The sequence below is a fragment of the Phocoena sinus genome, chromosome 12 (genome assembly GCF_008692025.1).
Source record: "Phocoena sinus isolate mPhoSin1 chromosome 12, mPhoSin1.pri, whole genome shotgun sequence".
Taxonomy (NCBI): domain Eukaryota; kingdom Metazoa; phylum Chordata; class Mammalia; order Artiodactyla; family Phocoenidae; genus Phocoena; species Phocoena sinus.
In genome coordinates this window covers 7618818-7640100 of record NC_045774.1, presented here as the reverse complement: position 1 = coordinate 7640100, position 21283 = coordinate 7618818, and the positions used below count along the sequence as shown (strand labels likewise).

Here is a 21283-nt window from a genome sequence, read left to right as displayed (position 1 = left end):
GGATGTGGCGAAGCATCAGGGGACAGCCGGAAGAGGAGGTACACAGGCGAGGTCGGCGAGGCTCCCAGTGCGGGAGTTGCTGTCCCCGTGGGGCTGGGGTGTGTGGGTGTGTTCGCTCCGAACCCTGGCTACTGAGATTCTAATGGACACTTCGCCACGTCGTCAGCACGAACCCCAGTTTCAGCCCTTCTCCCCGCTCAAGAGAATGGGGGCAGGGCTGAAAGTTCCAAGTCTCTAACCACGGCTTGGTCTTTCCTGTGGCCAGGAGCCATCCAGGAGCACACCTGGGGCCACCTCGCTGAGCGGAAGGCACTCCTATGGCTAGGAAATGTCAAGGGTTTCAGGGGCCCCATGCCAGGAACAGGGCGGGTGGGGGGAGACCAAGATATAGTTCCTATTATCTAACTCAGCGCCTGGCCTGGGCCTGCCGAGGCCCTGCCTTGGGGAGGTTTGCCCCCAGCACTCTTCCTTCCCTCCCCAGCAGTGAGCGCTCAGTCCAGGTGAGGAGGGGTGGTTTGCAGAGCTGCAGTTCCCTGAAGCGGGCTGTATTACCAGGCCAGCCGGTGGCCAGCTCCCATTGTCCACGGAGTGAAGAGGCGAGAGTCCCAGGAACGAGACGGTGCACGGGCAGCCCCTGCATCTGTTATCTGTCCCTCCTGTGTGCACAGGGAGGGACGTGGCCTGAAGGTCTGGGCTGAGCTGGGGGGAGGGGGAGGTGTTTTCTGCCTGGGGCTCTTTGAGGTCTTCTATCAGCACCTCTGGCCGGGGCCATGGAGGTCTGTGCCCAGACGGCCCCGTTGGCCCTCTTTCCTGGGGATTCAGGGTGCAGTCCAGCAGCCGGGAGCCTGCCTGGGGACGCAGTGAAGCTGGGTGAAGTCCCACGTGGGTCCCAGAGAACACGGTCGTCCTACGTTGGGACAAGGAGGTAGGGAGACGGGTCCGTCTGGAGGGCTTGGCTCTCCCATCACCCCAACCGGACCCTCACTCCACCCTGCATCAGATGCCAATCACAAGTAATAGGTCCTGTAGCTGTGCCCGGCGGCCAGCTGCTGTCTTTGGTTTATCCGGATGATAAAGAGTTTTAAAGTACGTAATCCCTTTGGAAGAGAGTGCAGGGAGGCTCACGGCGCCCTTGCTCACTGCTCTTACTCTTTGAACTCCAACTCGACAGAATTAGGCCCTCAGCCCAGGGGACTCCCTGGCCCAGCAAACGATTTGGCCCGTCATCCTCCCGCCCTTGCCTGAAACCCGTACCGCAGGGTGAAAGATTATTTCCAGTTGGTTGCCTTCCAGGGCTGTTACGCTTAGACAGCAAGTTGATTTCAGACCAGCCCATTGCACAGAAAGCCACATGAGACGCTGACCCTGGGCCCTGCGGCCGAAGAGGTCTGGTCAGAGCTATGAGGGTGGTGCTTCAGCCATGCTCACCGTGGACGACGCTCTGGAGCAGGTCGGGGAGTTTGGCTGGTTCCAGAAGCAAGCCTTCCTGACCCTATGCCTGCTCTCTGCCGCCTTCGCCCCCATCTACGTGGGCATCGTCTTCCTGGCCTTCACCCCGGACCACCGCTGCCGGAGCCCCGGGGTGCCCGAGCTGAGCCGTCGATGCGGCTGGAGCCCGGCCGAGGAGCTCAACTACACGGTGCCGGGCCCCGGGCCCGAGGGCCAGGCCTTCCCCCGCCAGTGCCGCCGCTATGAGGTGGACTGGAACCAGAGCGCCCTCGGCTGCGTGGACCCGCTGGCCGGCCTGGCCGCCAACAGCAGCCTCCTGCCTCTGGGCCCCTGTCGGTACGGCTGGGTGTACGACACGCCCGGCTCCTCCGTCGTGACCGAGGTACGTGCAGGCCCTGCACTGGGCCGAGCCCGTGGGTTCCAGGGCCAGGGAGGAAATATATGACGAAGACTACAAGGTTCAGCTTCACGGCAGGAAAGAGGGAGACGGGGCTGTGTTCACTGAACTCTAGCATCAGCGGGCTCCAGGCTGGGCACTCGGGATTCTTCTCTTGTTTAATCCTGCACGGACTCTGGGTGTTAAAGGAAGAAACTGAGGAGAGACCATCGAGAGCCGGGCTGAGCTGGGTTGTTTGGACACGGGTCTCTGGGGAGACCGGGGCTCCTCTTCTCTCTGCCCCACTGGCTCCTCGGCAGGCCTGCAGAATTCACCTGGGGTCTAGTTTCCCCACTATTAGAGTTGTGAAGCGCCCCCCCCACCCCCGACCCGCCTGCTGCATTCAAGAGCCATGGACACGTGACAGCTAAACACTGGCCTCTGAGCTGGGTGGAAGCTGCCCTGGAGTCAGACAGAATCCCAGCCATGCCCCGGATTGGCTGAGCGAAACTAAGTAGGTTACTCAACCTCTCTGAGCCTTAGTTTCCTCATCAGTAAACCAGCGATGATAATGTCCTGCCCTCACAGGGGTCAGCATGAAGGTGTTGACCAGACAAGCCGAGCTACGCTGGGTGTCCCACGGACGGCCCACGGGGGAGGGAGATGGCGGCAAAGGCTTTGCCTGCACAGTTTAATGAGTTATCTGAGCGTTTTCTTCGCAAATATTTTAGTAAAAAGGCACCAGGCTTTTTTTCCTTCATGGACCCTTTGGAAAGTGTTGTACCGTGACAAGCGTGGGCACTGGGAATCTAGAAACAGACCAGGACGGGGAAGTATTGTTCTCTGTGTCTGCAGTATACTCTGCTTGGAAAGGATCAGATACAAGAATTCATCCACTCACTCCTCCATCTGTTCATTCAGTAAACGTATTCCGAGCTTTTCCTCTGTTTGGGCACTGGGTGTGATGCCAGGAGGGAGACAGAGAAGCAGCCTATGAGGTTTAAGGAGTTTGCAGTCTCCAGGGAGTGAGGGACAGATGGCAGTGGTGAGAGTAAGACTGGCATCCCAGACCATGTGTGGGAGATGCGGAGGGGCCAGTGGGCTCTAAGGAGGGGGATCTCAGCTACTGAGCTGATCATGGGGGTCTTCCAGGAGGAGGTGGCATTTTTTAAAAAATTGAAGTATAGTTAATGTACAAGGTTGTGTTAGTTTCAGGTGTACAGCAAAGTGATTCAGGTATACATACCTACATATCGATTTTTTTTCAGATTCTTTTTCCTTTAAGATTATTACAAAATATTGAGTCTAGTTCCCTGTGCTAGACAGTAGGTCCTTAGGAGGTAGCATTTGAATGGAGCCTCGGGTGGTATTTTGAGCAGCAAGGAGGGGGAACAGAGTGGGCGGGGAAGCGTGAGCCGAAGCTCAGGGGAGAGGGAGCCGGTGCTGCATTCGGACAGCAACGAGCTGTTAAATTGATTGGAATCCAGGGTCCAGTAGAGGAGTCCCAGGGGAGAGTGGTGGTGCCAGCTCACCTTCAGGCCAGAGCACTGAGTCCTTACCAGATCACCAGATAAAATACAGGACGCCCGTTAAATTTGAATTTCAGGTCAACAACGAACACTTTTTTAGGATAATTAAGTCCCAGGTATTACACGACATTTGCTACAGATGTCGTGCAATACCTGGGAATACGACCGAGGCGGAGAATGCAAACACTGCAGGGGGCACACTTACACTAAAACAAGAGTTGTTTATCTGAAATTCCAATTCAACAGGGCACCATGTATTTTTTTTTTTCTCTAAATCTGGCCATCCTGCCTTCGTGCCAAACAAGGGAGCTTGCTGGTCAGGCAGAGGACAGAGACCGTCCTCGCTGGACCTTGGGGATGGTCCAGGCGCTGGTGGGCGTGGGGCTGGGGGCTTCGTCAGGCGGGGAGAGCCTGAGGAGGCCGAGACATGAGTCCCGGTGGGACTGTCAACCAACATGGTTGCCACAGGAATGAAAAGAAGAACCGATTTAAGAGACACAGGCCCGGCAGGGGCTGGGGGCCAATTTGCCAGAGGGTTCTGGCTGGGAAGGAAGGGGAACCGAGCTCCTGAAAACTGAGGCTGGAACACAGGGCAGCGGCAGTCTGTGCAGGCCTGGGAGCCTGGCCAGGAGGTGGCCTGAGCGGGGCCGTGGACTTGGAGAGGAGGGGACACAGAAACGATTGGCCAACTGTGGGCTTCCAGTTGCCCTACGATCCAGCGTTGGGGAGGCCTGAGAGGGCGAGCCGAGGGGCCGTAGGGTAGAGCTCATCTGGGGACCCGCGGAGTGTGAGGGCCGGTGGGGCCCGGCTGGAGGCGATGAAGGGCCATGAGAGCGCGGGCCCTGAGGTCAGCAGCGGGAGCACAATTTCTCCCGGAAGGAGTGGGCTTCCCTCTAACTCTCCCTTCCCACTGCCTCAAAACCCCTTTTGCCCCCTCTTCTCATCCAAAGCTGAAGCTTAATTTGGGGAGAATTCACCTTTGTTGTTCATTTCTGCAGAAATAATCTTTAACTTGGCCTTGCCTTGGACATTGGAACTGGCTTAAGGGAGGACGATGAGGAGACCTGTTTGAATACCCGGCTCCGCTCCCCGCCTCGTCCTGGGGGCGGAGGTCAGGGTCCATCTGGGGCAGGAATGTGCCGTTTCCAACCTCGCCTGATCCCAGGGATCACCTGGATTCTGATTTGTATCTGCTGAGACAGGATCCATGGGAACCTGTATTCTAACGAGGACGCTGGGTGATTCTGTGCTCGGGCGAGCTTGGTGAATACTGTACTGCTCTATAGGTTGTATTCCCACCACACGGCCTGGTCCCAGTGAAATCCCAGCAGGGACGGTGACCCGGCCTAGGACACCCCATCCTGCACTCCCCCTGTGCAGCCCCAGGCTTTCCCCAGGGGCCAGGCTTGTCTTCCTGGTGGCACAAAAGTGTCTGGGGGCAGTGGCAGGGTTTGGGAGCACAGGGCCAGGCAGGCTCACGAGCCTTGCAGGTGCCTCCAGGCCGAGACCCTCAGCGCAGCTGGGGGCAGAGTCCTCAGGGAAGGCGGGGTTAGCAGGGAAGGCCGGGTGCCCCTTCCTTGAGCTCCGTGAACACTCTGGCTTCTGCACGTCCCCGAGGAAGGATGGCACCCAGGGCATTTCAGGAAGGGTGGCAGGGACATCTTACAAAGATGCTGACTGCAAAGAGTAGAACAAACCCAGGGCAAAAAAAACGGTGCCCTGCGGCTTTGGTGAAATCTAGAATGCACAGAAAGTCGTCTTGGGCGGAGTGGGCGGAGGCTGCAAAGAGGCGCTGCAGGTGCAGACCTGGGACAGCTAGATAACACCCAGGAGTGGCCTCCCCCGCATTCTGCTGACAGGGACCAGGGAGCAGGAAAGCCAAAGATCTGCAGGAGGAGTTTCCTGGCGAGGGTGTGTTTTCAGCTGAATTTTAAAGGGAATAAACCCCTGGACCGGCAGAGAATGGGAGTGACTGGTATCTCATCCTGTCTCTCAGATCTGAGCTACTCTTGCGAGCGGACAGCGGGCTCTGGGCATGAGACAGATGGTAGCGCGAGCTCAGTATTAGTTTCTGAAAGTCCAGTGGTAGCAAGGAGTTTTACCTGTGTTTTATTTTTAACAGTGCTCACGATGGATCCCCGGGACCAGGAAAAGGGCATGGCTCGTGTAGGCAACTTTAGATTTTTAAAGGTGGCGGGTAACAAAGCCTCCACGGAAAAAGTTAAATGGTTTGTTATCTACCAAACCATTTGCACATGATTTGTCCCTGCAGTGCCTGCACTAGCTCTGTGATGGTGACAGGATGGGCGTCACACACCTATCAGACTGGGAAACTGGGAGACTAAGGCCCAAAGTTGCTAAGTGACCTCCCTGCATCACACCCCACAGTGTCACCTGGTGGGGCGGAACCATGAATCCAAAGTGTCCCTGGACACCACCCAGCTGGTGCTGTGCCAGGAATGGGGAGGTGAGGGCCCCGGCTGCTACCCCCCAGCCCCTCTCGCGTCCCTGGGGCGCTGTCCTGCTTTCTGCACCTCTGAGCTCTAAGCGGTGATGCTCCCGCACTCGGGCCTCCCAGCTTGCCCAGGCGTGTGGGCATCAGCACGCATGTGCCAGGCATGGACGGAACCCCACACACACCAGTGTCTTTCCCCAGGGGACCCGCTCCTGCCTCTGCCTAGGTCTTTCCCCCTCAATCCCTCCCTCCGAGTCTCCTGCCACCCCTGGGTCCCCCCCACCCCACTCCCTGCACACTGTAGCACACAGGCTGCTCCCTAGAAGCTCCCACCGCCGGGACTGTGTGTCTTTGCTCAGCGATTCTCGTGTTGACGCTCAGCTCCATCAGTCATGACCAGTTTACATAATTACTGGTAGAATTTACATAATTAAACATATAATTAATATGTGCTTAATTAAGGGCCTTGACCAACTCTGGAAAACATTTATTTTACCACGTTTATGTCTGTGGATAATTACTTTGCTGTATTTCCTTTAGAAACCTTCCCTTTTGGCCATGCTGTCTTTTGGTAACTGTCAGTGGCACTTGACAACAGCCTCTTTAGTGTATATTGAGGGTAAAGCCACGATAAAGATACTAGGCATATAATGACATTGACTGAGATTCACCAGAAACCTTGAATTTGTCTTATGAAAATGTGGTAAAGAGAAAAAGGTGTGAAGCACCTGGGGGAATCCCACATTTTGTGTGGTACGTTTACGTTGTCCGGAGGGAGGATGGAAGGTGTAGTCTGACTTACAAACGGTCTTGTGTTTTCGGCCCCTCCGACCGCGGTGTGACCCGCAGTTTAACCTGGTGTGCGATGACTCTTGGAAGGTGGACCTCTTTCAGTCCTGTGTGAATGTGGGCTTCTTCCTGGGCTCTCTGGGCGCCGGCTACATTGCAGACAGGTACGTAAAGGCCGATCCGACTAAACAACATCAACACCGTGGAGAGAATGGACTTTAGGGGCCAATGGCGGGAGAATGTGACCAGTGGGAATCTTTGCAGAAGTTGAGGGAGACAAGACATGGCAGTGAGTGCTATGGACTTTGTGGGGCAGCAGGACGGAGGCAGGTGGGGATTTAGGATGGATTTCAGAGGTTGAAACTGCACGCAGAGTGTATAGCTGGGGTGTGGGGCTGAGAGGAAGGGGGACAAAGCCACTGTTTGTGTCTAGCAGATGGGTGGAGGTGGGTGGGGCCATTTTTTGAGATGGGACAGAACGGGTTAGGAACAGCCTCGGTTGCTGCTTTTTGGGGTGAAGGGGGTGGGAGCAAAGCAAGAGTTCTGTCTTGGAAGTGGTAAGATTGGAGATGTGTTCAGAGTAGCCTGTGAGACAGAGAAGAGGTGCCAAGTAGGCAGCTGGATTATGAGGTTTGGGCTAGAGTTAAATACTTGGGATTTGTCACCGGCAATTGGTATTTAAAGCTATAAACCGTGTCTGAGATAAGCTAGGAGAGGGCATATGGAGAGAAGATCCACATGTAGAAGTTGGTGGGCAATGGCAGTGTCAGTGGAAGGTAAGTGAGAGATGAGAGAGTGGATTTTTGTGTGTGGATGACTCTTCCCCACACCCCCCCCCCCAGTATTTCCTTAAAGCATGTGAATTTCACCTTAACGTGGGAAGAAGTTGGAGTGAAGTTTTCAGTCACAATAGATTAGAATATTTTTAGCATTTATTTATTTATTTTCAGGAGTAGATAATTTTCATGTATGAGTTTAAAAAATATATATTTGTTTTGTTTCTTAACTTCCACATATGAGTGAGATCACATGGTATATGTCTTTCTCTGTCTGACTACTTTCACTTAACATAATACCCTCTACGTCCATCTATGTTGTCACAAATTTATTCTTTTCTAGGGCTGAGTAATATTGCATTATTATATATATATATAATGTATACACACACACACACACAGCAAATCTTTATTCATTCATTGATTGATGGACATTTAGGTTGCTTCCATATATTGGCTATTGTAAATAATGCTGCCATAAACGTAGAGGTGCAGATACCTTTTTGAATTCGTGTTTTTATTTTCTTTGGAAAAATACCCAGATGTGGAACTGTTGGATTGTATGGTAGTTCCATTTTAAATTTTTGGAAGAAACTCCACACTGTTTTCCATAGTGGCTGCATCAATTTACATTCCCACCAACAGTGTACTAAGGTTCCCTTTTCTCCACATCCTTGTCAACACTTGTTATTTATTGTCTTTTTGATAATAGCCATTCTGATAGGTGTGAGGTGATATCTTGTAGTTTTGATTTGCATTTCCCTGATGGTTAGTGATGTTGAGCATCTCTTCATGTGTTTGTTGGCCATCTGTATGTCTTCGTTGGAACAATGTCTATCCAGATCCCCTGACCATTTTAAAATCTGGTTGTTTGTTTTTTTGATATTGAGTTGTATGAGCTCTTTATATATTTTGGATATTAACCTCTTATCAGATATATTGTTTGCAAATATCTTCTTCCATTCTGTAGACAGCCTTTTCATTTTGTTGATAGTTTCTTTTGCTGTGCAAAAGCTTTTTAGTTTGATGGAGTACCATTTGTTTGTTTTTGCTTTTGTTTTCCTTGCCTGAGGAGACATATCCGAGAAATATTGCTAAGACTGATGTCAAAGAGCCTACTGCCTATGTTTGCTTCCAGGAGTTTTGTAGTTTCAGGTCTTACATTTAAGTCTTTAATTCATTTTGTGTTTATTTTTGTATATAGTGTGAGAAAGTAGTCTAGTTTGATTCTTTTGCATGGAGCTGTCCAGTTTTCCCACCATCAGTTATTGAGGAGGCTGTCTTTTTCTTATTGTATATTCTTGTCCCCTTTTTCATAGACTAATTGACATATAAGTGTGGGCTTATTTCTGGGCTCTCTATTCTGTTCCACTGATCTATGTGCCTGTTTTTGTGCCAGTACCATAGTGTTTTGATTACAGTGGCTTTGTAGTATATTTTGAAATCAGGGAGCCTGATACCTCCAGCTTTGTTCTTCTTTCTCAAGATGGTTTTGGCTATTTGGAGTCTTTTGTGTTTCCATACAAATTTTAGAATTATTTGTTCTACTTACATGAAAAATGTTATTGGTATTCTATGGTATTGTATTGTATTGAATTCAATACACTGTGTTGAATCTGTAGATTGCCTTGAATGAAGTATTCTTCCAATCCATGAGCACAGTATATCTTTCCATTTTTTTGTATTGTCTTCAATGTTTTCATCAATGTCTTGTAGTTTCCTGAGTACACATCTTTTACTTCTTTGGTTAGATTTATTCCTAGGTATTTTATTTTTTTTGATGCAACTGTAAATGGGATTGTTTCCTTAATTTCTCTTTCTGATAGTTTGTCATTACTGTATAAAAATGCAACAGATTTCTGTATATTAATTTTGTAGCCTGTAACTGCTGAATTCATGGATTAGTTCTAATAGTTGTTTTGGTGGCATCTTTAGGATTTTCTACATATAGTATGTCTTCTGCAGTGACTGTTTTACTTCTGTTGGATTCCTTTCTTCTTTCTTTTCTTTCTTTCTTTCTTTCTTTTTCTTTCTCTTTTCTTTCTTTCTTTCTTTTTCTTTCTCTTTTCTTTCTTTCTTTTTCTTTCTCTTTTCTTTCTTTCTTTCTTTTTCTTTCTCTTTTCTTTCTTTCTTTCTTTTTCTTTCTCTTTTCTTTCTTTCTTTCTTTTTCTTTCTCTTTTCTTTCTTTCTTTTTCGTCTGATTGCTGTGGCTAGCACTTCCAATATCACGTTGAGTAAAAATGGTGAGAGTGGACATCCTTGTCTTGTTCCTGATCTTAGAGGAATTTCTTTCAGCTTTTCACCACTGAGTATGATGTTGGCTGTGTGTTTGTCATATATGGCCTTTATTATGTTGAGGTATGTTCCCTCTATGCTTACTTTCTGGAGAGTTCTCCATTATAAATGGAGGTTGAATTTTGTCAAAAGCCTTTTCTGTACCTATTGAGATTATCATATGGTTTTTATTCTTCAGTTTGTTAATGTGGTGTATCACATTGATTGATTTGCAGATATGGAACCATCCTTGTATCCCTGAGATAAATCCTGCTTGATCATGGTGTATGATTTTTTTTTAATATATTGTTGTATTTGGTTTACTAATATTTTGTTGAAAACTTTTGCATCTATGTTCATCAGTGATATTGGCCTGTAATTTTCTCTTTTTATGGTGTCTTTGACTGATTTCAGTATCAGGGTGATGCTGGCCTCTTAGAATGAGCTTGGAAGCATTCCTTTCTCTTCAATTTTCTGGAATAGTTTGAACAGCATAGGTGTTAACTCTTCTTTAAACGTTTGGTAGAATTCACCTGTGAAGCTGTCTGGTCCTGGGTTTTTGTTTGTTGGGAAATTTTTTTTTTAATTACTGAGTCCATTTCATTACTGGTAATTGATCTGTTCATATTTTCTATTTCTTCATGATTCAGCCTTGAGAGATTGTATATTTCTAGAAGTTTATCCATTTCTTCCAGGTTGTTCATTTTATTGGTGTATGATGATTCATAGTAATCTCTTACGATCCTTTGTATTTCTGTGGTATCAGTTGTAACTTCTTTTTCATTTCTGATTTTATTAATTTGAGCCCTCTGTCTCTTTTTCTTGATGAGTCTGGCTAAAGATTTATCAATTTTGTTTATCTTTTCAAAGAACCTGCTCTTAGTTTCATTGACTTTTTCTATTGCTTTCTTAGTCTCTATTACACTTATTTCTGCTCTGATCTTTATCATTTCTTTCCTTCTACTAACTTGGGTTTTATCTGTTCTTTTTCTAGTTCCTTTAGGTGTAAGGTTAGGTTGTTTATTTGAGATTTTTCTTGTTTCCTGAGGTAGGCTTGTATCACTATAAACTTCCCTCTTAAAACTGTTTTTGCTGCATCCCATAGGTTTTAGATCATTGCGTAGATGACTCTTTAAAACAAGATAGCTGTGAAGGAAATGGGGAAGTGGAGAGGTGAAGGGTCCAGGAAGATGAGACCAATATCATGGAGAGAGCAAGGAACCAAAGGGGCTCAGTCAAGGGCTGGACCCAAGTGCAGTGGGTGAGGCTGCCTTTGGGAGGAGACACAGGAGAAAACGGATGCTGGTACTATTATGTCTGAACATTCTTGGGTAAGAAGATGTGGGCTTCAGACAAGAAGTGTCTCTATATAGAAGTTTGAGGCAAGAAGACATGGAGTAGATAAATGAAGTAGACATGCTGGAAGCCAGGAAGTAGGATGACAGGGAAAGGCAGAGGGCTTGCTGGGCCTGGTGGGGAGAGATCCTGGGTGTGGGCAAGTTCAATGTAACCACATAAGAGGTTGGTCCTTTCCTTCCTTGCCTTACTGCCAGAGAATGTGGGATAAGATTTAAAAGATCAAATCAATAAAGCACAATTATGGGATGAAGTTTTAGCAAATAATTTGCCCATTTTATTCATGAAAAAGGAAGGGAAAAAAGCTTTTCAATAGTTATCCTATTTGGGGCTTTCCTGGTGGTGCAGTGATTAAGAATCCACCTGCCAATACAGGGGACATGGGTTTGAGCCCTGGTCTGGGAAGATCCCACATGCCGCGGAGCAACTAAGCCTGTGTGCCACAACTACTGAGCCTGTGCTCTAGAGCCCGTGCTCCACAACAAGAGAAGCCACCGCAATGTGACGTCCACACACTGCAACAAAGAGTAGCCCTCGCTCACAGCACCTAGAAAAATCCCACACGCAGCAACGAAGACCCAACGCAGCCAAAAATAAATAAAATAAATAAATTTATTAAAAAATATTTATACTATTAGAACTGAAGGTTTTCCCAGAAAAACTAGTATGACCATCGATAAGACTAACTATGTGGGGGGAAAGCCTGGTTTCTGGTGCACCCTGTTAATAAAAATACGGTCTGTTAAATACAAAGGTAATGAGAGGAGATGAGTCTGAGAAGTAGGAGAGTCCGTGAGGGAGGCCACTCATCCTTGGCTGAGATGCCATGTTGCTGAGAGCGCTCAGGATTCCTCTTCAGAGTGGCTTAATGAACCCCGCAAGAGCCACTGGTCGCTGTTCACTGAGGATGGACCAGGTCAGGCTTTGAGGAGGGGCAGTGATCAACGGACTGCGTGGTCCCTCAGAAAAACTGTCTTGTCTCCCACGAGAGACACTTGCTGTTCCATCGTCCCTGTGAATACTCAATACTCACCTCACCTCGCTGTCTCCTTGCCTCTGAAGGTTTGGCCGTAAAGTATGCCTCTTGGCCACCACCCTCATCAGCGCCATCTTGGGCGTCCTGACGGCCGTTGCTCCAGACTACACGTCCCTGCTGCTCTTCCGCCTGGGGCAGGGGCTGGTCAGCAAGGGCAGCTGGACGGCTGGCTACACCTTGAGTAAGCATCCACTGGCCTGAGGTTTCCACACACTTTAAGGAGCCACGGAAGTCAGGTAGTGGGGTAGAATGGGATGAAGCCAAATGTGGAGGTGGGTTTTTTTGGGGAAGAGGATGTTTGCAGGGTCTAGAGAAAGTGTGGTCATTCTAGCTGTATTTGTTGTCTGCATGACTAGGGCTGGGCATGCTGTCAGGATGGCCTCCTTCTCTCTCTCTCTTGCACGCTCTCTTTCTTTTTGTTTGAGAGACACTTACATAACCACTTTAATAAATCAGTGTTTCCTATCAACTAATCCGTTTGGGAAAAGAAGATCACATGTGATGTTACAACGATGGGGGTGTGCAGGAAGGGGAGACAGGTGGGAGAGTATTTTAACATTTTAAATATGAAAGAACCAGCATCTTTTAAAGTGAATACAACAAACTCAACTGGTTTGAAGGACACTAAACAGTTAGGAGAGAAGACACAGAGGAAATAAAAGAAGAGATAAACATAATGATTTTTAAAAGTGAAGTGCAAAGCAATGTACTTCTATATACTGTTTTTTTTTTTCAAATTTTCTCTGAAGGGTAAGAATAGAAAATGAAAAATACTTCCTTAGAAGAAGGTAGCATAAGAACCATCTGTGCTTCCCTCAGCCGGTTTTTGGGCACATCAGACAGCAGTGAGGGTAATCCGCATTTCTGCCATGTCTTGCCATCTCTGAAAACGAAGTCCTATGGCTTGGCATCCTGAGAAATGGTTCACTAGAGCCAAGAAAAATCATATTCCTCCCTTGAGAAACCATGAACACGCTGGTTAAGTGTAGTGAGTTCAGCACATATCTAGTGAGAGCCCAGCTGCCTATATGCTGAACGGGCACTACTTGGCCCACGGTGAAGAGGATTAATTTTAAGGTCAAATCTACACTGACCGGCGGTGTGGTCTTACAGACAAGCTCCATAACCTCTCCATGCCTCAGGATCCTCTGCACGGGAATGACAAGGCTGTGAGGTAGATGAAGTGCCCCAGGTGTAGCCTCGAGGGATGCCCGCCCCAGACTCCTCCCTGCAGCGCGCGCACCTGCTGCCATTTGGCAGGCAGCGGGCGAGATGGGCTGCCAAGAGAGATAAGGCCCCCGTCCTCCTTCAAGGAGCTCAAAGGCTAGAGAGAAAGGGAGACCCACCGGGAACCCCATTTACCCGCGGTGGAGCGACAGCTACTCCTGGCCTCGTTCTTCCCGCGGCTGTCCCCGCTTGCTGTGGGCCACACACCCCCTGGTCCTGTGCGCGCGGCTCCTGCGCAGTCCCCTGTATTGGCTCCTCCTCTGCTTCCCGACCCCTCAACGTGGCAGGACCCAGGAGACTGTGCTCCCCCATCCCCCAGTCTGTCCCACCTGTGCCCCCCTCCCCAGCCCTGCTGTCCCCTTTACTTTCAAAATCCCTCCGGAACCCCATCATCTCACTCCTCTGCTGTCTCCACGGCTCCCAAACACCAGCGTCACCTCACCTCCACGGTGGTCTCCCCGTGGCACCTACAGGCAGCAGCACAGTGAGCCTTTAATAGACGTGGGATCGCGTCACCCCTGTGCCGCGGCGGCTCTGCGTTTCCCGCAGTGGAAGCCAATGTTCTGGGCAAGCCTATGAGGGCCCCCAGGAGGGCGCATTGCCCCACTGACGGGGGTCCTTGTCCACAGGGCCACTGCGCTGCTGTTTCCTCTGCCTGGAACTCGCTTCGCCCTTCTGTGTTCGGCTAAACTCCCTCACCTGTTGCAGGTCTTGGCTCAAATGTCATGCACGAGCTCCACCCCACTGCTCTCTGAAAATCTGCACCCCCTCCACCCTGGACTCTCCTGAATCCCCTCGGGCCATCTGCCTTTTCTCTCCGCACAGCGCGCAGCGCGTTATGACCCGGCTGTGACTTCTCACTTGTGTGTGTCGTCCACCATCTCTCCTGAGAATGCGGGCTTAGGAGGGCAGGACTCTGCCGACTGAGCTCACGGTACATCCAAACACCCACAACAGGGCCAGGTCCCTGGCGGGCACGCAAAGACCGTCGTGAAATTAACGAGCGCTCCCGGGGGTCGTGGAAAATAGTCCAGCTCGGCCTGGAGCCGATGGGAGGAAGGCTCCGGGGAAGAGAGCCCGGCAGACTGAATCCTGCCCCGTGAAAAGGAGAACTCCAGACGGCAGATGGGGGGTTTCAATAAGGGGCGGCTGCAGGAGAGCCGGGGCAAAAGGACTGGGCCTCGTGGGGAGGAGACGGAAGGGCGTTTGGGGAAGGAGCCCCAGAGGCGCACGGAGGAGGCGGGGGCGCGCCGCCCTGGCTTCTCTCCTCGGTGGAGCCCACCAGTGACGCTTCTCCTGTTTCAGTCACAGAATTCGTGGGCTTGGGCTACAGAAGAACGGTGGCGATCCTCTACCAGGTGGCGTTCACGGTGGGGCTCGTGCTGCTCTCCGGGCTGGCCTACGCTGTCCCTCACTGGCGCTGGCTCCAGCTGGCCGTGTCTCTGCCCACCTTCCTCCTCCCGCTGTGCTACTGGTACTGTGTCCTCGCGGGGACCCCGTCTTCCCGGCGGCCAGGGCGGCCCTACCCGCAGGCCTGGGGCTTACAGCCATCTGTGCCGTTTGGGGAGCTCTGTCACATTCCCCCGGGGCGCTGCCCTCAAATAGAGCTGCTTTCAACTCGCGTCCCCAAGATAGAGGCTGGGATGCTACGAGTCAGACACAAGGGCACCGAGTCACAAAGGAGGCATCTGCTGTCTGTCGAGTGAATGAAGGGATGAAATGATCTTTGGGGAGTGTGCACATTAAACCGTTTTTGAACAAAACCCGTTCAAGTGAGCTGTTAATCTTATTAGCTGTCAGCCCTTGGCAGGGTGAAGGGAGGGGCAACTAGACAGCTGAGTTTTTATTGTGGGAGAGGGAAGCGGGGGTCGGTGGGCGGGTGCGTGGTAGCAGAGAGGTTTGTGGAGAGAACGATCGCGTTCATGCAGCTTTCGTCACCGTTTTGCTGCGAGCAGATCTTTTCTGTGGGAGGCATCGAGTCCACCCAGTTTCTCAAACCTGCGGCTGTAAGTACACTCCCGTTCGGGAAGAGCCTGCTTCCTCCTTGTCAGTGTGAAACAAGGGGCCCTCCAGTGACGGGACCCCCTGGCTGAGTCCCGATGGCCGGGCTGGGTGAGACTACACCTGGGTGTTTTCAGATGACCAGAGATTCCCAATCTTTGACTTTATAACATCCCTGTCCCATTTGAAATAAACACCATGGTGTACTCGATGCTAAAAAAAAAATGACTATAGTTTATTTTGTTTTGGAAATATTTTGAGACATGTTCCACAGCCCCTGTCTTACAAGGAGGCAGCTGCTGTATCGCAAGGGGTGGGGCGTGTGGAGCATCTATTATGTGTGAGAGAGTTCCTGGGGTGGGGAGAAGGGCTGCTGGCTTCCAGGAGAGAATGGGACCCCCGCCCCACCGGATGAAGGGTACATAGGAAGCGATGGTTCTCTTCTGGTCCGTAAATCTTAGCAGGTGGCACTAAGAGCACGAGTGACTCACAGAGCTCCTGTGTGGGCTCTCTGGGCCAGCACACAGTGGCCCCAGATGCTCGTCCACCAGACGCTTGAGGAATCACAGTCCCAGCGTGAGCGCCTGATCGGGGCTTAACATCAGATGAGCTCCGCAGAAAATGAGACGACGTGATGATGTGTGTCCACAGGTTTGTGCCCGAGTCTCCCCGATGGCTGTTATCGCAAAAGAGAAACACTCAAGCCGTAAAGATAATGGACCACATAGCCCAGAAGAATGGGAAATTACCTCCTGCTGATCTAAAGGTGACAGCCTAGCAGAGGGTTTCTCCCATCACTGAACTTTGGGTTGCATTTATGACTTAGAGCATGCCTGTGGGGCTGCCTTGGGAGGCAAGAGGGCACTGGTGACATTTGGGGTGATGGGTGTGGCGGGCAGCCATGCGAGGACCGACCTCGGGGCGGGGGCCGGGAAAGGGGGCCCTGATGGCGTTTCCTGCTCACGGCAGCTTGGATGCAGCTGACGCCCTGACTCCTTCCTAGATGCTGTCTCTCAGAGAGGATGTCACTGAAAAGCTGAGCCCCTCGTTTGTAGACCTGTTCCGCACGCCGCACCTGAGGAAGCACACATTCATCCTGATGTACCTGTGGTAAGGGCCCTTTCTGACGCCTGTCCCCAGATGGAACTGGTGGGCTTACCTGCATACCCGGGTACAAGTTAAAGACAGTGGAACAGCTCAGGTGGAAAAAGAGAAGCATGGAAAGGAATTTCCAGATGGTTTTCCAGTGGTCAGAGAGCCCTTAAAAAGACACCTGATTTCTCCCCTGAGGACTGCATAGTAGAGGAAGGACCTCATTTTAGTAAGAAGAAATTCTTACATAGGAGAGGTCAACAGTAAGCTGGACGGAGGCTTCTCAAGGTTGCCTCAAATCCCACACGTCTCACCTTTGGGGAGTAGCCGAGTCTTGACATAGCGTCAGAAGGTGGATGAGATGTCAGTGGCTCTTGGTGCTTTCACGGAGGAAGAGCCCTTCCCCGCATCTAAGACCTTTATAGACCCCGATGAGAGTATCAGTGCTTTTTTTCACCCCCCGATTAGGAAACTCACATCCACATCCAGATTCACCCATGTACCCCCGGCACACCCCCAGGGCTGCATCCACCTCCCAGGGAGCTACCTGGAGACGGGGTCTCCGTGCTCTTTCCTCAAGGGGTGCCGGGTCAGCTCCTGACATCAGGGCTTTCTCGTCAGCACGAGGGAGGTTATTCAGTTACTCCCCGAATGCCTGGGCTGAGTAGCTGGACCCTGGGCTTCCCTTCCACTGGAGTCGCTCTGCTGTCCTGCACTTGTGTGCCCTTCCATGAGATAAGGGTTCCAACTAAGAGGGCAGCCCCTGGCACCCTCAGTAAATATTTGCTGAAGGTTGAATGAATGACCGCTGTTCCACAGAATCCATCCCAGGCTAACCTGACCCTGTCCCGGCAGCCCCAGTCACTGTGTCTCCGGGCAGGCCCCGGAGTCCCGTGCCCACTACGTGATGGGCCTCTGCAAATACTCCAGGTGCCTGGTGCATTTCTCATCATGCTCAGTATTCGACTCAGCAACGTCTCTTCGGTGTGGAGGCCCGGGCCTCTGCAGATAGGAAGGCTCGCTCCCCTCCTATATTACTCCACGGCCCACTCCCATCCCCTAAGCACTCCTGTCAAGGTGTCCCCTCTGCTGTCTTACGCCCCTCCACGCAATCCTTGGGCAGATTCTGCTCTGTCTTGAAAATATACTGAGACTCTGCCATTCCCCGTCACCTGCTCTCTCAGGTCCCCCTTTGAGTGTCGTGATCTCTCGTCCATGTTGTTGCGGCAGCCTCCTCGCTGGTGGTCTGCCCCGACTCCTGTCCCCCCAGGAACTGCTCACAAAGCAGGCAAAGGTCATGGCCCGGGTCACCCCCTCGTCCACATCCTCACCGGCTTCCTAGTCCACCGAGAAGAAACCAGATTCTTTCCTACAAGACCTCACGCGCCCTGGCCCCTGGACCCCTTCTCCTGCTTTCCCTTCCCCTCCCCCCGCCCTCCATCCACTCCATTGATCACAGCATCTCAGGAGGGGTGCCCATCACTTCCAGGCTGTGTGACTGTCAGGCAGCTTCGTGATCTCTGTGACTCAGTTTCCTCATCAGCCAGTGGATGTAATGATAGGACCTACTCACAGGCCTGTTGGAAGAATTAATGAGAGAATATGTATAAAGGGCTTATGCCTGACAGCTACAAATTGCTGTTTGTGTTTTAATGTGTGCATGCAATTCGTGGGTCCTGCCAAAAGATGGCAGCCCTGCACATTTGTTAACTGTTGCTAGTTTTTTGTTTGTTTTTTTGGGGGTCTTTTTCGACAGAAAATTCAGGGTTCTCCATTCCTTTCTCTTGGATCAGTCTCTTTGTGGGTTAAAGGTGACCATTCCCATTTAACCGGCTAAGCTAACCAGCATGGAGGACCCTACCGGGCTCATCTTAACTCACTGAGTTGCTGCCAGGGCCTTCCTTCTTGTATTCTTTTTTTTTTAATTTACATTTTAAAAAAATATTTATTTATTTGGCTGCATCGGGTCTTAGTTGTGGCACACAGGATCTTTGTTACAGCATGCAGGATAAGTGGGCTCAGTAGCTGTGGCGCGTGGGCTTAGTTGCCCTGCAGCATGTGGGATCTCAGTTCCCCGATCAGGGATCGAACCTGCGTCCTCTGCATTGGAAGCCGGATTCTTAACCACTGGACCACCAGGGAAGTCCTCTTCTTGTATTCTTGACCCTTTGGTTCAACCAGGAATAATTTAGGACTAGAAACAAAAGCATCCCATGCTTCTCTGGGTGCAGCTTTATAAAACCAGGGGCTATAGTAATGAGAAACATACGCTGTGATCTCAGTTTTGGAGCTGATGGGCAATTGCCATTTCTATAAGAAAAATAATTTCTTATCCACCTAAATCTCTTCTCACAGTGTAAATACAGTCGACCCTCCATATTCTGCAGGTTCTGCATCTGGGGCATTCAACCAACTGCAGATCAAAATATCTGAAAAAAATTCCAGAAGTCCCAAAAGCAAAACTTGAATTTGCAGCATGCTAGCAACTATTTACATAGCATTTACATTATATTAGGTATAATAAGTTATTTAGAGGTGATTTCAAGTGTACGGGAGGATGTGCATAAGTTCTATGCAAATACTACCCAATTTATACAAGGGTCTTGAGCATCCTTGGATTTGTGGTATCCCAGGGGCTCCTGGAACCAATCCCCAAAGGATAGTGAGGAAAACTGTACCAATAGAATCATTCAACGTTCCAAAATTATGTAGTTTGACAAAAGTGACACGTGGGACTCTCTGAATTCCCCCCTGAGTGGGAGTGACTGTGCTGGTCCCCATCGGTCTGTGTGCCATTTTCTGTGACACTGCTATTCTTTCCTCCAACATGGATGAAGGGGTCGTGCAGCGGGATATGAGGTAAAAAGAGTAAGGGAATAATGCCTGTTAAAGATGGTGGTGATGTGTGGAGGGAGGACCACTGTGGAGCTGGAAAGACTTGGCCGGACTTCTCCACCCTGTTGTGCTCTGGATCCTTGCCCTTGGAGAGGACAGCAATGACAGCAGTAAAATCTCATCTTCACTGAGTGCCCACTCTGTGCCCGGAACTATACTGAGCACGTTTTGTCCATTACCTCAATGAATTCTCAAGACAACCCAAATTCACAGCTGAAGGAATTGAGGCACAGAGAGGTTAGTTAACTTACTTAAGACCACACAGCTCGTACAACAGTCTGATTCCTGAAACTCTCACTCACCACTGCCTTCTCCTGCCTTCCCCTTGGAGGCCGTTGGAGCATCTGATGAGGTAGGGCACATGCAGTGCTCAGGGCAGGGCCAGCACCCAGGTGCGCGGTAAACAGTAGCTACCATTGTTTTGCCATTTCTCGAAAAATGGGAACCTATCCTGTAAGTCACACCCTCCCATAGATTGTGAAAAGAGGGTCTCATCGAGGGCCCCTCAAGGGCACCTTTCTTGATTTGATCCCCTCTTCTCATATCGCTCTAGAACATTCTACACCCAGCTCGCGGTGTCCTTTATCCTCCCAGCCAGAATCCTAAAATCTCCCCTCCTCCGAGGAGCTTGCCTTTGACCCGGCCTCTCCTCCCTGCTCAGGCTCACCAGCTCCCGTACTCTACCAGGGCCTCATCATGCACATGGGCGTCACCGGCTCGGGAACCTCTATCTGGATTTCTTCTACTCTGCTCTGGTCGAATTCCCGGCGGCCTTCATCATCCTCGTCACCATCGAGCGCTTCGGCTGCCTCTACCCGCTGGCTGGGTCCAATCTGGTGGTGGGGGCAGCCTGCTTCCTCATGATCTTTATCTCACACGGTGAGTGGTCCACTTTCATCATCTTCCGGGTCATTGAATTGTGGAATAGTGTGTTAACTCTTTCATAAGCCTCTGGAACAGACACAAAGACAAGGCATTACCTGAGTCTAGAATCATTTTTAAAACATTTACGTTGAGGTATAACATACGTACAATGAGCCCATTATAAGTGTTCAAGCCAGTGAATTTTTACATGTAGGTATGCCTGGGCACCACGACCTACAAAAAGATAAAGAACGTTGCCAACATCTCGGAAGGTTTCCTCACCCTCCTTGACCATCAGTATTCACCACCCCTGCACGGGTCACCACGACTCTGGTCTCTGCCGCTGCAGATTACCCTTGACTGTTCTTGAACTTCATACAAACGGTAACCATACCACGCGTGCTCTGTATGGCCTCACTTCATTTGCTCATCCTTATGTCCACGAGGTTCGTCCACGTTGTCACGAGAGGTGAAGTTTGTACTTCTTCCCTTATCGTGAGGCATCCCAGTGTATGAATACCCCACTATATATCCACGCCACTGTTGATTGACAGTTGTGTGGCCTCCAGTGTCTGCCTATTGGGATTAAGGCTGCAATGAACATTCAGGCACATCTTTTCGGTGGACAGTCATTTCCCTTGCTACGAGGGGACGTATGTAAGTCTTAGCAGATATAGCCGACAGCTTTCCATACAGTTGGACCAATTCACGCTCCCACCGCGATGCACGAGCATCCCCATGGTTGCACATCCTCACCAACGCTTGTATTGCTAGCCTTTCTAACGGCAGCCATTTTGGTACCCGTGTGCTTTACTCCGTAATTCTTAGCAATCCAAGATAAGCCAAAGGAGATTCATTTGGGTGGTTTTAATTTAAGTACATAAATTGCCTTTCTCATCTGTTACTTTTGGAAATGTTAAAAAAATACGAAGGCAGATTTTCTATTTTCTTCGTTTTTATTCCTTGTGCTCTGAGCCCATTGGTTTGAGTCGTTTTGGCAGGCTTTGGATAGCATATTACGGGAAACGTCCTGTAAAAATCTGTATTCTCAAGAACCAGGTTCTATAGATCAGGCTGGAAATTTAAAGAGATTGGAAAAATGTAAGTCAAGTTTTTTCTCCCTCCTTTCGTGGAGAGAGAACAAAGAAGGCAGGAAAAGAGGCA

The 21283-nt window shown here is 50.2% G+C and overlaps 1 protein-coding gene across 1 annotated transcript in view; it reads left to right on the top strand.

Annotated features, from left to right (window-relative positions):
• The window catches only part of LOC116763761 (solute carrier family 22 member 1-like), a 33900-nt gene continuing 12617 nt past the window's right edge, over window positions 1–21283 (top strand). The window contains 9 exon segments of the mRNA XM_032651871.1: window positions 1–1831; window positions 6659–6762; window positions 12067–12221; window positions 14573–14741; window positions 15920–16034; window positions 16272–16375; window positions 16504–16514; window positions 19926–19972; window positions 19975–20134. Of these exon segments, the coding sequence (XP_032507762.1) occupies window positions 1421–1831; window positions 6659–6762; window positions 12067–12221; window positions 14573–14741; window positions 15920–16034; window positions 16272–16375; window positions 16504–16514; window positions 19926–19972; window positions 19975–20134 (1276 nt within the window). The 5' untranslated portion in view covers window positions 1–1420.